Source organism: Perna viridis, chromosome 7 (genome assembly GCF_037379345.1).
Source record: "Perna viridis isolate PV_CMFRI_1.1 ecotype Kerala chromosome 7, ASM3737934v1, whole genome shotgun sequence".
NCBI classification, from domain to species: Eukaryota; Metazoa; Mollusca; class Bivalvia; order Mytilida; family Mytilidae; genus Perna; species Perna viridis.
In genome coordinates this window covers 3,782,773-3,801,440 of record NC_142451.1, presented here as the reverse complement: position 1 = coordinate 3,801,440, position 18,668 = coordinate 3,782,773, and the positions used below count along the sequence as shown (strand labels likewise).

The 18,668-nt window shown below is 32.4% G+C and overlaps 1 protein-coding gene across 5 annotated transcripts in view; it reads right to left on the bottom strand.

The window, feature by feature from the left end:
* LOC148611006 (transforming growth factor beta receptor type 3-like) overlaps positions 1-18,668 on the bottom strand; it is a 76,052-nt gene that overhangs the window by 51,573 nt on the left and 5,811 nt on the right. For all 5 annotated transcript variants that reach the window (XM_088591033.1, XM_088591036.1, XM_088591035.1 and 2 more), the window contains exons 3-4: positions 10,895-11,119; positions 6,486-6,589 (exon numbers count right to left, since the gene is read on the bottom strand). In XM_088591033.1, coding sequence (XP_088447159.1) covers positions 6,486-6,589; positions 10,895-11,119 — 329 coding nt within the window. The remainder of the gene's footprint in view (positions 1-6,485; positions 6,590-10,894; positions 11,120-18,668) is intronic.

The window sequence follows — 18,668 nt, the reverse complement described above, 5'->3', positions numbered from 1 at the left end:
TTTAGAGGGGGAATTGAGAAATTCATGACATACAAACATATACATTGTAATAACAACCACCAGTTTGCATCAATAGTTCCTAGAACACAAGGTCAGAGACCTAATTTCACCTCTGTGGTCAGTGCTATCAAATAATGGAATTTTAATTCATTGATCATGAAGAATACATAAATGATACAGTAATAGCTTCCAAGGTGATACTTAACAGTATAATTTCCTGTTTATGTAGAGGTAGATAAAAATAAAGAGATATTCATTAGAATTATGCTCTATTAGTAGTCTGTTATGGAATTATAAATATATTCTTATATTTCAAGTTGGAATCATTCACCTTTTTAAACCAATCTTGCATATACATGCAAACAGTGCTTATCCGTAACTTTAAAAAAAAAAATGGAATTCAGTAATAACCAATTGACTACAGGAAAATGCATATATTTGTTATTTTTTCTGTATTTTTACAGCATCTGAGTAGATGAGATTTTGCTCTTTAACATTCTATTCTGACAGTTAGGTAGGTACACATACACCATGAATCAGATACTGGGTAAAATCTAAGGACAATTATACTATTTAACATTCCCTTTGTACTAACAACAAACAAAACGTCTGAAATTTAAAAACTCAGGAAACAACTGTTTCAGAATATTATTGTTATAACAAATGATTTAAGGTATGAAAAACAGAGATCTTGATTTAAGATACGGAAGAAAGAATAGAATTCCTCGCATTAAAGCAGAATTGCTATCAACACCCTATGCCCACAAATCTTCCAAACTTGACATTCTTGGCACATGTGTTAAAGTAAGAACTGAATTATTGTCTGAATGTCAGGATAAACATGCTCACACAATGAAGTGCCAATTGTAGATAGAAATAGAAAACAAAGATTTAAGTTTTTATCTGAGGGAATGACTTCACTGAAAAAGTATGAAATAGAAAATTTACATGTAATAATCCAGTGTTTCACTTTGGCCAAGAAATTCAGAGGACAAGTAAATGAATAGAGAGAAGAATAGAACAGTGTAACTGATTATATATAGAGTTAGTCCATACACTTTTACATCATTAATCAAGACTTACTCTACCTTGAATCCTGGCATCTTAAAGCCAAAGTCCAGTTTCATAAAAAAAATTTCAAATTGAGATTTTCCTTTAATCCTTCCTCAACTCAAATTAACACCAATAAAATCACCTGAAATTGAAAATTTGAGTAAAACTCAAGGATTGTAAGAAAATTTCAACATGATAGGCCAGGTTTTCATTTTACATGTAGCTTTCAGAAAATTTACCTAAGATAGATACACTGCTCCCCCATTAAAATGATTACTCCTTTTAAAAATAGATTTAAATTAGAAATATGAATATTTGATAAATAGCACATAACTTTACATTCGCAGACTTGTACAATTCTAAAATCGCCATATTGAACTAAGTTAAAGACCCAATTTAATTTTATCTAATATACTTTAGACTTTAACAGAGACTAAATGTCAGGAAAAGCTTTTTTTCCCATAAAGTCAAAATACCTATAAACATCCCAAGAGACACTGACATGACTATATATGCTTCTCTGAGCTCCATAAAATTGACCTTAAATCTTCAATGTTTCATCTAATGTAAAATATAACCAACGGCAATCCTAGAATTGCCATAAAAAGCCATTTGTTTATAACCACGACCTCCTAATGTCAATGTATAGTTAGAAGATTTTTTATAACTCTCAAAGCACTTTTTGTTACTTCCTTTTAACTCATTAATCAATTTCTTTTTTCCTTCTGGAAAAATTAAATCATATATGAATTGTCATAATGGACTATTTTTATAATTCAATAGTGTAGAAGCTTCTTTACAGGAGAGGAGCAATCCAGAAGAAATTAAAATATTATCGATTTAACGATAGAAGAAAAAATTGTGGATTACATCCCATAAACAGTCAATTATTCATTATTCCTTGCAAACATGAAAATCTGTTTCCATTAGAAATCGGTTTTCAGGCTAATTTATGTAAACTAACAGGGCTCAATTATTTAGAGTGACCTTTGCTATATGATATGGAAATATGCTACTGGTCTTACATCACGTATTCCGAGACCTTTCATTACAGTAAAATCAGAAAATTCTGTCATGCCTTCATGGTTGCAAAAAAAAAGAGAGATGAAAACAACTCTTTCAACACACATGGAATTTTCATTATCACGCCATAAGGAATTATGTTTTTATTGCAAAAATTAAAATCCCATATAGTGAAAGATACATACAAGAAAATATACAAAACTTCTACAGTCTACATTTATTGATTTAAATTAATAATTTTTTTCTGATATGGAGTTTAAAAAACAAATTTACTCAAATTACTACAGATGCCTGGGGAGTAAATGATGGGAAACTTTTGATTAGAGGATGAAAATCAGAATTCACCTGGAAACTTTGCTATCCTATTATCTTGCTGTGTAAAAAAAACCAAAAATAAAGTGTCCAAAACAGCAATCAAAACAAAAAAGACATGTATCACAATTATTTTTCTGCAGATTCCAATCATTTACAAGTATAAACAATGAATGTCAATCAGGATACCATGACACAATATATGTAATAAACATGTAATCAACAATGCATCAAGAATGTAGAAATCTGAAAAGGGAACAAAACCTTGGCAATGTCAAAAGAAATATTATGCCAAAAATAGAAAAAAAATAAGAGGCTGCCAGGAACCTGAATCATCAACCTGGTTAATTTTTTGCCTTTCAAGGGCAATAACTCTAACAAGGAGTTATCCAGCAATTTTGACTCATAGAAGACCTTGGTAGGACTAATAATAAGGAAGTTTCTTTCTATCTATTATAGTTTTCAAAATCGCAATAACTCTAACAAGAAGCCATCCAACAAATAAAACAAAAAGAAAGAAAAAAACGATTAAAAAGGGCAAAAAAATGTTGAAAAGGGGCAATTACTCCAACATGACTCAACAGAATAAAACGAAAAATTCTACACCAGATAGACTTTATCATGCTGAACACTTTAACCTAGTCAAAATTTGGCTAAACCTAATAGTTTTAGAGATATAAGCGTAAAACTTCTGTCTGACCCTTATGTTCTATTTTTAGTAATGGCAGCCACGTTTTTTAACAGATCAAAAATCCCCACAACCATTCTTTGCAGAATACCCCAAGGAACATTCATGCAAAGTTCAGTTCTAATTGGTCAAGTATTATCAGAGGAGAAGAGTATTGAAACATTGTTAATGACAACAGATGACAAGAGATGGCAATAGCTCACTTGGTCTTCAGCTAGGTGTGATGTGGTCTTTTGTACTGAATTAAAAATAAAGTGAAGAAATCATAATAACAAAGAGCTACACTAAAGCACATGTTACCACACTCCCTATTTATGGGTTTTTAAGCCACATGACTAAATTAGAGACGTGAAAAAAATGTATAACAAAATGAAGAGATCTCTACATCAAGAAAACAACTTATCAAAAATAATAATAATAGTCCCCTCAAGAATTTCATTGGATATTTGTATCACATGCCAACAGATACACAGACAGACAGACAACTAAAATATCTCCACCACAACAAAACCATGTAATGAGTAACTTCTTATCATACTAAGAAAAACAAGATTTTCTCCACTGTATTTTTGTAATACTTTCAAGGCAGAAAGTTTAGTATGTTCTTAGACTTTTGGTTCATGTTTATAAAAGGATATGATTCCCAGTGACCATGGTATATAACAGGGAAACTAATGTATGTCATATACAACTCATTCTGTATACTGCCAAGTTGGACTGCTGTCACATTGCTTTCAGTTACATGCAATTTTTTTTGTCACTGAGTAATTAAATTTCTTGATATCCAATAGGGACTCCGGAAAGCTTACTCAGCAGAGATGTATCCCTCTACGATTATGGATCAAACTTTGACTGAACAAAATGGTTCATATAAAAATTAACTCTATCCTTGGATTACATTTCAGTTGTTTGCATAGCCAACATGGAAGAGATTTTGTAAATTTGCAAAGATTGCGTCTGATTCTTTTCATCTTCAAAGACAATAAAATATCTAATGAGAAAAGAATTACCCACCCATTTCCCAGTTCAGACCTAATTTAACCTAATCAAATTATGTCTGAAAAACACCCATCTCAACACTAAGGAAACACTTATTATTTTTGGAGGTATAAAATATCTATAAATTACTTTATCAAAATATCTTTTTGATGTTCACAGAACTTTAATTCAAAATTTATTTAAAAAGGGAGCTGTTTAAATCTTTGTCATAAATTTTAGGAGTAGCATTAAACACTTAAAAAAGAGAACTCATTTAACCATTAAAAACCACACCAAGAAGAACTTTCTCAGGTAGTATGTGAAAATACTTAATTGAAATATCTCAAACACAATGGATGGTTCAGAAAAATCCACCTTTTTTCAAATAAATATTTACAAATCCAAAGGAATGTAAGGTTAGAGGGCAAATTTTATCAGCAATTGACCTTTAAGTTCTAAAATTCTTACTATTAACCTAAAAATACAATATTGTTGTAAAAGAAATTAAATATCCATTATGTTAAAATCAAGTAAATCACCATTTACTATGAACTGAAGTTATTTCAAATTGAATAAATGTGATTTCTTAAAGGGAACTTTAAATATCTTTCTGTCATTTGAAATCTTTAAAATGAAAAAAATCAAAAGTACTCTATAATAAAAGTAAATTGGAGAGAATTGTAGTCCAGTAATGGTATTAAATACTTTATTTTTCTTGCCTTAATTCCATAATTTTACTACATTAAATACTTATTAAATTTTAAATGATAGAAATCTGTATACATGCATATGCAAAAAGAGAGTATAGAAACTAAAAAACTTTCATATTTTAAGTGTAAGTATTGATAATAATCAGGCAAGAAACATGCATATCAAAACCCCATCAATCCGCTAATACAAAAGAATGCTTTCTCTACTTATAAAGACCATCATTTGACCAGTGTACCATTGGATTTGCTAAGAAATTTTTCAACAGAATGTTAGAAAAATGAGGTTTGCCAGAGTTGTCTGCCCTTGAAATGTTCATTTTCAGTGCATTTCTATGAAATTATAACTCAAATTATATGGAAAATCTTGTATTTTTTCCTTGATTCTGATGGTGCAAATAGTCAAACCAAACTTTCAAAGTGGTGGGTTTTTCATGCCATGTTTCACCCACTGCCTGATTCCTACAAAACCTGATACTTAAGGATGCTATAATCAAATTGTACATCATAGTTCTAAACTCAATGCTAAAGCTGTGCTCCAGAGAGAACCAGAAAACAAAACATACCTGACTTATAAATGGCCAAACATAAACAATCGCCATTAGTGGGGTTAATTTTTTCACTGAACCATTAATAAGGTAAACAACAAGAAAGAAAGACTTCATTCACTACACTGAAATTCTCCAAACAATTAGAAATTAAATTTTGACAAACAACTTTCATATTGCAGACAGAGATATTAATAAACTGTTAAGGAGGTTTGTTTCTTATAAGTCAAGTATATTTTGTTTTATAGTTTCCTCATACTTGTTGTTTAGTAATAGAAGATCGACGTCAAACACCTCTTTAAAATAGCGTACTTAGATATATCACTTGTTCCCCTTATCAAGTAGCAAAAGACTAGACAAAGTGATGCCTCACATTCTACATGGGCACAACTAAAACACTTATAGAAGGACTACCCTAAAATTTTCTGGGTGTCTGAGAGACACAGATAATGCCCTCACACATGAAATATTTGTCTACTGACACTTAGGCAAGGCAACAAATATACAACTTTTCACTGAGCTGCTATGCTGTTAAGTAGATTTTCAATGAAGAAGAATACATATAGATGAAAATATTGGTTTCACAATGCTTGGATCAAATATTACATGTATCACCAAATTCTGATGTATCACACATAAGCTGCTACTAGTGTTTTGAAATGAAAAATAGGAATTTTTCAAAAAATTAATGGGTGCTTCCTAATATGGATATATACACTTTCACTACTTTTCATTTTGATTAGTGCAAGTGCTTTTGAGTTATCATGTGAGAATGTAAAACAGATGCCTACCAAACTTATAGTAGCAGGGGCATAACAGTAACAAAAATGAAAATATATGTACATGTACTCAAAATAGTTTGTTTTATTTTAGCACTACATTTTTCTTCTACCTTTTCTATCTTGCCTGAATATAGCTGAAATATTGCTGCTAGGGCATTAAACCCCAACAATCAATCAACTATCTTTTCTATTTAGTGAAATCATTCCAATTTGACATAAAAAGGGAGGTGAGTTAGGTTGTATATATAAACATGTACAAGCATTCAGATTCAGGTATATGGAAACTGCCTTCAACACCTGTCGAGTTCTTCCAAATTACAAGTCATTTCCGACAGAATAATTTTGAGCCATTCATGTTTCAGAGCCACTACAAATAAAGGATCTGTCTACTCACCACAAACATATGTTTATTACTGGCTGGAGCTAACAACTGTGTCCTTACTCGCCATTTTACAGGACCAATAGAATTCAGCACTATGATCAGTGGTTCCCACAACACTGCAAAAAAAACATGTGAAAACAGAATAGTATATACAATATCAACTCCAACTTATAATAAGTTACAATGTACAGTCAACTCCAACTTATAATAAGTTACAATGTACAGTCAACTCCAACTTGTAATAAGTTACGATGTACAGCCAACTCCAACTTATAATAAGTTATGATGTACAGTCAACTCCAACTTATAATAAGTTAATTCATCAGTCAATTTCTGATTTTTCTTTTTGTTCTTAAAGATACTTCCATCTCAGTCTATTGTCACGATATTAAAAATATGTTGTTAATTTCAAATGATACATAATGTCAATTAGCTCTGAGGTTACTAATAAATAGAACAGATTTTAACATATGACAGATTACATCTCACCCTATCAGTTCATTGTGATGTTTTGTTCTACCTACCATCAGTCTGTTCAGCAAATGTTCTGTGAACATTTTTTCAAGAAACAAATGGTTTGGGAAGAAGTGCTTGACAGGCTGCAGCATGACACAACTGCAGAGACTGAACCTTGAACAATTTAGGCAACTACAGACATAAAGGTCATTCAATTTGTTTTGTTTGTTCGAGCACCAATATTTCACCTATTTTCAGACGATGAACATGAAATTGATGATAAAATGAACATGAAATGATGATGAAATAAAAAAGGGATGGGACACAAGGACAATGGGGTCGACAAATTTTGATTCCCACTGGAAATAGGGAGAGGTGGGTATGGTCGGGCAATTTAAAATCCTGTGGCGGAGCCCTATGGTTCCTACTCTGGGAGAATACCACAGTAGGGTTCTTTAACGTGCGAGGAACGTGGCATCTTTCCCAACACGGTGCACCACTATGGTTTGTGGTCAGGTTTTCTGTCTTATAGCCTGACAACCCCAGCATGTAACACGCCTGGGGTACCCCATTCCACCACCTGGGGCACACATCCCAGTTGCTCTGTGGGCAGAACACCCTAGCCCCCGGCTAGGGTTCTGAGCACTATTTAGTCGCCTTTTACGACAAGCTTAGCGCTGCTGCAGGCCTATTCTTTTAACACCCGGACCTGCTCGGGGTAGGTCATTCAAGCTTCATACAGCCTTGAATTTTGATTGCAATAAAATATTAGACACAGAATAAGAATTTCTCCAGAATCAAAGTGGCTCTTTTTTTTTACCCTTCATTTCTAAACCCCAGCATTCCGTTTATGATTTGGCACGTTGTTTCAAGGAGATCCATCCACTTACAGTTGAGTTATTGTCAGGACATCATGAATATACTTGTGGTAAGACCCTAATTTATCAATGGTTCGAGTCACAAACCTCCACAACCAATTCCAACCTTTCTTGTTGTGATATGGTATCTTGTGGTACAATTTCATTAACATTACTTAAACTCTTAAATTTCTTAGCTTTCATTTTCAAAATGCAAGTAATAATGTGTGCCAGTGTCAAACAAAAATTTATTTGTTGTTTTAGTAATTTGATAAACACTGCGTACCTGAAGTATGTGAACTACCAACTTTAACTAATTCCAGTTATAATGAATCTTTTCAGCGACTGATTCATGGGGAGGGTGCAGGGGGTTGGTATCTATTTTTTTTTTTTTGGAAAATTTGTCGTTTTCATGTGCATCAAGACCTCAGATATCTGAATGTACAGAGAGAGCTTTTCTAGGCCTCACTCCCCTCCCTTAAAACCTGACTTACTGGTATCTATTCCAAAAGGGTTACGTTTGGACAGTTTTCATCTGCATGTACAGAGATGGCTTTTCTAGGCCTCATTCCTCTCCCTCAAAACCTGACTTATCTATTCCAAAAGGGTTAAGTTTGGACAGTTTTCAGACATCTGAATGTACAGAAAGGGCTTTTCTAAGCCTCATTCCCCTCCCTTAAGACCTGACTATCTATTCCAAAAGGGTTAGGTTTGGACAGTTTTTAGATATCTGAATGTACAGAGGGCTTTTCTAGCCCTTACTCCCCTCCCTTAAGACCTGACTATCTATTCCAAAAGGGTTAGGTTTGGACAGTTTTCAGACATCTGAATGTACAGAGAGGGTTTTTCTAGGCCTCACTCCACTCCCTTAAAACCCGACTTATCTATTCCAAAAGGGTTAAGTTTGGATAGTTTTCATCTGAATGTACAGAGGGCTTTTCAAGACACAATGTAGAAATATGGGATTTTGTGACATGTTCATCTAAGTACTAGTACCATAGTAGTAACTAATGCAAGTTCATACAAACTGCCATAAATAGTTAAATACATGTATTGATCATCAACAAGTTTTCTTCTGCCAACAGCGTTAAAATTTCATTGATAAAAAGTAATACTTAATTTGCCGATTAAGTTTACACTGTTTTCCATCAAGTTAAACACAAATCTCCCACTCAGATGCACAATATGGTGATATCATATAATGACTTATTTATCATGTGAATACGAACAATATAATAACAATATAAAAGCTGACAACTCATTTAAAACAATTACATTAGAAATGTGAATGTTGTGTTATATTTTGTGAAAACTGACCTCATCATTTTATTTTCTTATAGCAAAAATACCAAATTTATGACTATGGTTTGATAAAATACTATGTAAGTAAAGTTTAGTAGTCTAAAATTCATCACATAAAATAGGAAACATTACATTGGTAAAAGTTGATAATTATAACCTACAAATTATCATCATGTTTTAACTTAATTAACCACAAATTTTGTACACATGAAGACTTAACCACATCAAACCTATGTTTATATTACAGACAACTAACTATGCATGTCAATTTATGCTGGATGTTGATAGATGGTCATGCATATACAACACGAATAACGTCAATCTCTTATTTTCACCTTTGAAAATTATAAATGAAGTGTTTTGAAATCGATTTACCAGTGATATATATTGTGTATATATTTGGATCAGTGAGTGAGTGCGGTTATGTGAAATTCCTTCTATGCACCAGGCTATGTATTTAGCCTCAGAGAATACCAGTACTATATCATAACATCCTGTTAATTCATGTCACTAGTTTTCTGTAGTAATGTTAGGTACCACTGACCAAATTTAAATTCACATGAAATTTCATTTTTCTCTCTTAAATTTCACATACTTTTTATTGGTTATAAAGCCTCAGTAGTTCTAAGGTGGTCAATCTAATTCAAAATTGTTCCTAGTATATTAATTTTCAAAAAGGGAAATTCTCCATGACATAAATATCCAATGAGGAATAAAAAAAAGTATGAACATATTAGTGCAAGTTTATTTTTTATATATTCTTCTTGCAAGATCTTAAAATTTCATGTTGCTAGGAAGTCTGATATTCCTTACCATGAAAAGAGGTTCATAGTGTTGAAAAATGAGCATTATTTTAAATAATTAGTTATTTCTACACACATAATACAAGTCTTCTTATCTTCAACATTATAATTTTCGTGTGAATGCATTTCTTCATTAAAATCATTAACCAATAAATCTGAACTTAATGCAAGTACTTTGCTATGATATAAATATTATCATCGTTACTGTAAACCAGAAAGTTTTTGTAACATCTTCAAACATGTTAACCTTTGGAACAGTTCATGTGGGAGATTCTTCCTCATTGACACTGTCTCTATACCTCTTAACCTTTGGGACAGTTCATGTGGGAGATTCTTCCTCACTGACTGTCTCCACACCTGTTAACCTTTGGGACAGTTCATGTGGGAGATTATCCCTCATTGACAATGTCTCCATACCTGTAAACCTTAGGGACAGTTCATGTGGAAGATTATCCCTCATTGACACTGTTTTTATGTAAAAGCAAATTTTTAATGTAAATATTCAGTTTTATAAGTATTTGACATAGAAAATAGTAATTTTAACCAAAAACCTCCCACGAATCTTACAATTTTATGTGAGAGATTCTTAAACTTTCATTGATTTTGTGGAAGTCTCTCCCATCACCCTTTTGAGGAGGGGTTACCACATTTGCATTTTTTCAATTTATGACATAATTTCACTTAAATACAGTATTAAATTCATTATTACATTGTATTTGTTGAATTGTATAAGATATCGTTTTAAAAATTCTTCTGATAGCTTTTTTTTTCATATTACAGGTCTTTTTGCAAAAAAATAGAAAAACTACAGCTGCTACGAAAAGTTCCCTCCATTTTAAGTGCTAAAATTTTCAATGATAATGATGAATATTTCTAGAGCTGCCATGATAATTTTTCCGCTAAAAGTGTGTTTTGAATATTGCAATTACAAGTGTCAGGCATTTTTAAGATAATACACATATAACCTTGTCAATTATTCTAGATAATACATGTATATTAGTACCTTCATCATCATTTCTGGACTTGACAAAGAGATGGACCTCTGCAATATCATTCCTATATGCTAGTCCTGTTTTCTTCAGATTAATAACATGTACTTCTTGGTTATCTTTTGTTGTAAGGTTGGTAACACATCCAGTTCCATTGATAGTCTGTTCATAAAATGCTGATACAGGAGAGTTATGAAAGTGGAGCTTTATTTGGCAAGCTGATGTTGATGATGTTTGACCTGAAACAGACATATTAAAGCTTATTACTCTGTAATTTCAATAATTCTGTTAGATTACATCATGTTCCTTACTTAACATAGCAGTTACAATATTTAAAAAAAAAAAAGAACAGCTTTTAATCAGGATGTAGAATGTCTTTTTTATAAACACCAAAGGGAAGGAAAAATTATAAAACATACAATGTGTTTAAATTTTTTAAAAGTACCATAACTCCCCTGACAATTACAACCTCTGTGTATTTCAGGTAACCTTACATCATACACAAATTTCCAAACAAAAGAAACTTAAGTTAACAATTTCAGGACATGAGGCGACAAAGGTTGTTTAATGTCTGTCTGACATCAAACAAATGGCCACCAAAAGAAATCCTCATTCATTAGTCTAGTTAGCTAGACAGTTTACACTCAAGGTAAAGAATGTACTAATTAGTATGCAAAAAAGTTTTAATCATATAAATCATTTAATGTAAACAATGCATGGGGTTCCATAGTTACAGAGGTGTTTATATCACATCAAGATACCAGGATCAGACCAAACCAAACCACTAAAATATTAAGTAGCAGTCCTTGTAAGAATAATGCAAATTCTGTAATATGTGATACACCTCAAAATGGCTACATATTTCTATTTTTGATATTAAGTTTCTTTATACATATAGGTCTATATGTTGAAATGTATAATCATTCATTCAAATCCATCTGCTCTAAGGAGATAATTCACATTGATAATCCAATGTTTTCCGAGTCATTTTCAGACTTGTCTCCCTTAGTTTTGCATTCTGCAGTACAGTCTACATAATCATATCTTATGAACAGGAGTTATATGATAATCTACATGTTATTTTCAGCTTACCCAAGTATTTTAAACAAATTATCAAAAATAAAAATATGTAGGCTTTCCAACCATGTATCACATTTTGCATGATTCTTAGCTGGAGTGCTACTTACATGTAAGTACCTATCCATATCAAATTTGGACACTGAGAGCCAATGGTAGAGGTGATATATGGTGCAGAAAAAAAAACACCAAACAGAGCTTAGTTCAGTTATTTTTATGTAACTAAAGTTGTGTACAGATCTGTATTTCAGAGAAAACCATACATTCTACATGAATCATACATGTTAACTTTTGGGGACAGCTCATGTGGGAATTCTTCTTTATTAACACTGCCTCATGCAAGAGATTTTTAGGAAAAGCAAAATTTTTTATATAAATATTCAATTTCTATGGTAAGTATTTTTCACAGAAAATATAATCAGTTTATCCAAAAACCTCCCAAAAATCTTTTTATATTGGAGATTCTAATTTTTTTCATTGATTTTGTTGTACATGTAGTATACTCCCAAATGTAGAAGAGTTACTATGCATGACATATATCCACCAAATCAAGAACAGTAACTCTTACAAAGGGCCAATTCTATGTACAATCTAAATAAATTTTATCTCAAAAGTACAACAGAATGTTAACCTACAACTGGTTACATGGTCTGAAGAAATAAATGTGGAATTGGTGGGTTTTTGACAAAAAGTTTGTCTTTATCCCTCCTGTCTGATATACAGATACTCAAGTTTACATATAAAATATCCTGGTTTCAGGAATGACATACAGCATATCAGATATGGAACAGAAAAGGAAAAACATATGAGTAAATCAACTACTCCGAAATTGTACAGGTTCAGTACATTATATCTTTTTAGCAAATCATCTAATCAATTACTCGCATGTCAATTCATGCAACAAAAAAGGACCACAGAAGCAAGGAAGTATACTACTGTCATCCAAAATTTTAATTTCTCCACTCTTCACAGTGGCGTCACTGGTGTCCTCCACTGTGACTCTACCAAAGTAAAAAATTGCTCCATTTCAATAGTTTTCAATATTTATTTCTGTCAATTACTTAGATGTTATAAAACTGCTAGAACCATTAAAAATACTTTGGTGTACAGGCAGAAGTTAATTACAGACAATTTCTGAAAATGGTGACTCTACTGTGGAGAGTGGAGGCACCGACTCCACTCAAAATATCTCCACTGTGGAGTGTGGAGAAATTAAAATTTGTGTTGACATTAGTGTACTCCCTATTAGGAATTTTGTACGAAATGCCAATTTATCTAGTAAGAAAGGGACTCCCCGCCATGGGATTATAATAGAATCAAACTAATCAAAGACAAATTATAACTTGTATTGAGGATACACACACCATATCTACATATAAGTGTGGTATGTTGACATAACTAATAACTATGACCATGTTAGATTCTAAAATAAGAACAAATTTAAAATAACAATAATGATAATCACTGCTTCAGTAAGGTAAATTTTTTCTACATTTCAGCTAAGCCACTGACGTACAAACTTAATCCCATTTGGAATTTCTCACAGTATGAATTCATTCATGGATTCTACAATCTATAAAAGGAAAGCTAATCTATCAAAATTTGACCACTTCCAACATATGTTGCATTTTAAATCTTATTTTTTAAAAAGGTATGTTAAACAGGTAAATGACCCAGGTAAATAACAAATTAGTACATGTACTTTAAAAAGATAAATCCTATCAGGTCTTTGAACTGTGTAATGTTAGTCACATAAACCCCTTATATACAAAATAAGCCGACTTACATGTATCATAGATTGGTACCCAACATTGACCAATACATGTATGTATTAAACCCCAAATAATTTCCCAAATGAGTACTTTTGAACTTAAGCAGATTTGACGCTGAAATCTGACAGATACAGTAATTTCAGTGTGCTAGATAAAAGGTCTACCCATTGGACTTTATATTTTCATTAATTTATTTTCAATATTTATTACATTTACAGTAACAGTGCCAATGTTGGAAGAGAAAATGGCATTTTAATCCACACATTAAGCTCATCACAAAGATAATCTGTCTCAGATTAAATGCAAGGGTAGACACTGGTTAATTGAAAATGCTAGATGAGTCCGAAGTTCAAACCCATATTTATATTGGATTTAGAACAGGCATTTTGAGCTTATCCTAACCCTTTCCACATTTCAGGTTGTGAAATTTCATGACCTTCACTTAATTTTGCCCTGTTAAATACCTTTAACATAGGTGGCCAATGATCTCGAACCATTTGCTAGGTCAATTACCTAAGCATACATGATATAGACAATAGTCACAAGCAATGATTTTTTTTTTACTTCTATCATAACTATATAAAAATGCATGTACATGCACCTTCTGCAATATCTGACCTTGATTGACTTATAATTTCATTTGATGAAGTCATAACATCAAACACCTGGTTAAATATTAATACATACAGACAGCATATGCAACCAGATTTACATTTGGAAAAACATGTACAATTTGACTTCAACATGAACATTGTTGACAATATATTCAAGGTGACACAACAGGAGATATGATAAAGACTCATAACTTCACATCTCAAGATGGACCCCAAGGAACAAGGAATTTATAATTGTGTTGACTCATAAGTTTTGGTAGTTTGACTTTCAGTTATGAAACAGTGAAAGAATTCTTGACATGTAAATATATCAACACTCCTTGGTCAGTTGATCAGAGAAACCAACATGAAGTCAATATAATAAATACATGATAAAATCTTTCATGTACAAATATAGAAATATGTCTTTTTGCTTTTTTTATGCTCTCATTTACATTTAAGAAACATAAAAAGGTAACCCAATGAATAAGCAAGTTGACATTTATATTTGGCTACAAGTATAGTCTCTGTTATGTATCAAGGATAGCATGGCCTACAACTATTAGTCCTCAGTACTGTGTGAAAAGGTAGATATAATGTCAAAGGTCAACAGTGAATTACTGGGTTATTTTCAGTCTCCAAAATACATGTATATCATAACATGTAGAGTTTCTTATTAGAAAATATAATACCATAGTAAAAAAACATGTACAGGGGGTTTCATTATTATATAGCAAAGCAGTTATCTTTGGTTTTGAAGGAGGTACTTTTTCATCATTTTTTTAAATAAAAATGTATGAAATTTTAAAATTCTGGAGGTACCTTTCAGTAGTTTAGAAGGGTAAAAAGTACCTGGTACCACCTCTTAATGAAAGGCCTGCATGTAAGTTGGTAGAACAAAAATATAAGAACCTTTAAATTTTTTTTAAGTTACCTTAGAAGTCTCTCCATTAACATTGAAAATTTCAATAGTAGTAGAAGTGAAAAAAATCCCAGCTGAACAAAATAATGTAAAAAAATAAGTCAACCCTGATTTGTCAGGTAGTAGGACAATAGGGTCATTTTCTGCTAGCTCTATTAGCACAGAAGACTAAAGTGTTAGTATTCATGAATTCAAAGTCTACTCCATTTTGAGTGAGGTCTATAAATTGAGTAGGATGGAACACAGTTAAATCTATTCAGCTGCCATTCACAGTATACGAGAACTTGAAATTCAGGAAAAAAACTAAAATTGGTTAAGCCTCTGAGGAATTTATTTTCAAACCTAGTATGTACAAAAAGTATTGCATTTTCAGGGAGGAATGAGTCCAGTATTAGAACAAAGTCCTTGTTATATCAAGTAACTATTCGGTGTGATTCACTGAAAGTAAAAAAAAAACGTTCTAGAAAAAATAAACACACCTTTACTTTTGCAACTCAATGTATTCAGACTATTGGGTAAATAACAAGAGTCAACTCTACAAACAAACAGTACTGGCAATGACAGATTTGTTAATATTCTGCCAAAAAAGCACCATATCACTAATCCTGTATCTTACAAAAAGCAAAAGAGCTGTTGACTGAGAGGGATATAAATGTCAATCCTTACAAAAAGAACCGAAAGTCCTCTTTGGGTTTAAATTGTTACTGCACAATGATTCTGTACAACAAAGCAGCTACAATGTAGATCTCACAAGTTTTATACATTTCATAATTTGGCATGGTAAGAATTTCACATACATGATATAAACAACTTTCCATAATTTACCACTATAATTGAGTGTAGGAAGTTTCTGGTTCCATCTCCAGCCAAGTCATACCAAACCCCAAAGACTTTAAAATTGGAAAACACTGCATATTGACCAAACAGTTTGGAATGTAAGAGAAAAAGTGACTACCAGTTAGCTTGATGTAGAAATAATGTTTCATGTAGAATGATGTGCCACCATTTGGGCAGTTGCTCATGTAAGCTCTTGTGACCTGGCATATTTTGTGTCAAACTAAGTCTTTAAAATAAAACTAATCTGTTTTCACGTTGTGGTCTGATGGAAAATTTTATTACACATAACAAATGTCAGGAACGGGCTTACTGTATTCCCTTATTTCCCTGTTAGTGTGTGTCCTCTGTATGAATAGTTCCATTCCTATATTACCTGTTAGTACATGTATACAGGTACACCAAGAGCTAATCTCAGGCTAGTTTTTTTGCTCTATCAGAATACTGTTTTACTTAGTATAAAATCATAACACCTTGAATTTTGTTTTTTTATTGGTTCAGATTTTGTCTTGCACTAAAGTAATATACACAGACTATGCTATGAAAGATTTGCTTTGCCTGACTATTGTTTTAAACAGTAGATATGTAAGGAACACCCTCAAGCTAATTTCCTGCTGGCTTGCAAGGTTCTTCTCTCTGTTAATTGACAGTGACATAATAACCCTTACTTCTCTAACACACAACTATAGAAATGGCAAAGTGCCTGATTGCATAAATATTATCATTTACAAACAGCAAAAACTCCTCTTTAAATCTGATACTTTCAACGTGCAGTCTAACAGGGTCATAATAGAAATTTCTGAGTGACGGTAGATCTGAGAAAGAAAGTAAATAACAGATATAAATACATGCCCTTTGAAAAATAATACAGACTACATGTATATGTAGAGTTCTGTGTTGCATTTAATCAGTTTTACAAAGAGGTACAGTCTTGGTCTAAATCACATTTACAGAGAGGAACGGTCTTGGTCTAAATCACATCTACAGAGAGGTAGTCTTGGTCTAAATCATGTTTACAGAGAGGTACAGTCTTAGTCAAAATCACCTTTACAGAGAGGTATGGTCTTGGTCTTAATCACTTTTACCTTTTGAGTGTAAGGGTTTTGGTCTAAATCTTCTTTACAGAAAGGTATGGACTTGGTCTAATTCACATCTACAAAGAGTTTCAGTTTTGGCCTAAATCATGTTTACAGAGAGGTATGGTCTTGGTCTAAATCACTTTTACAGGAAAGTACATGCACTGTACTTGGTCAAAATCACCTTTACAGAAAGGTATGGTCTTGTTCTTAATCACTTTTACCTTTCAAGAGTAAGGGTTTTGGTCTAAATCTCCTTTACAAAGGTATGGTCTTGGTCTAAATCACATCTACAGAGAGGTAGAGTCTCGGTCTAAATCTCCTTAACTGAAAGGTAGGGTCTTCGTCTAAATCACATTTAGAAAGAGGTATAGTCTTGGCCTTAATCTCCTTAACTGAAAGGTAGGGTCTTCGTCTAAATCACATTTAGAAAGAGGTATAGTCTTGGCCTTAATCTCCTTAACTGAAAGGTAGGGTCTTCGTCTAAATCACATTTAGAAAGAGGTATAGTCTTGGCCTTAATCTCCTGAATCTCCTTTACAGAGAGGTATGGTTTTGGTCTAAATCTCCTTTACTGAGAGGTAAGGTCTCGGTTTAAATCACTTTTACAGATCTCGGTTTAAATCACTTTTACAGAGAGGTATGGTCTTAGTCTAAATCTCCTTTACAAAATTTATCATTCAGCATCATATCGGAAAGTTTTCCTGAGTAGAAGTTGTTACCTTGAGCATCAATACATTTGTTATTATTCCATTTAGTAAGGTTGGTCAAAATGATGAGAACTATCAATAGTATCAAACAAATTATATTTGATACATGCATGAAAAAAATGCATAAGTTTTCAATTTATCTTTACAGATAATCAGTATCTCTTCTGACCAATTAATTCTGGTCATCTCGCTCAGGCAAATGCCATTCAGTTTTTTCCAATAATTGTCCCTTTTTTAAAAACTACACATAAGGCTAAAAAAATATATGTTTGTTTCCTGTTTCATTGCCAAAACTAGAGGCTCAAGAAAGCCTGCATTGCTCACCTGGTTAACCATTTGCTTATTTGAAAAACTTGAGGAACAAGACAGGCCAAGTTAAAATCAACTAAATTGTCAAATGCAAGAAATGCTTTTCATAGCATTTTCATGACCTGAACCAGAATTTTGCTAAAGGCAACAATATTTGAATTTTTTTAAAAACCTGTCTTATGACCGCTAAGTTCCATTTTTAGTACAGGCAGCCATATCTATTCACGGATTAAAAATCACAACAGTCATTTTGAGCACAATACACTAAAGAACTATTATGCTTATTTTTATTCAATGATCTTAAATGGTTTTAGGGAAGAAGATTTTCAAAGTTGCACATGCGAAAAATAAAAAAAAAACTGTTTCAGGGCCCGCAACTCCTACATCAGTTGACCAATTATTTTGAAAATTTCAGCATAGGTCCATCTTATGATGCTGAACAATATTGCCCTCTACCAGAAATTTGCTAAAGGCAATGGTTTTTGAGTTATTTGC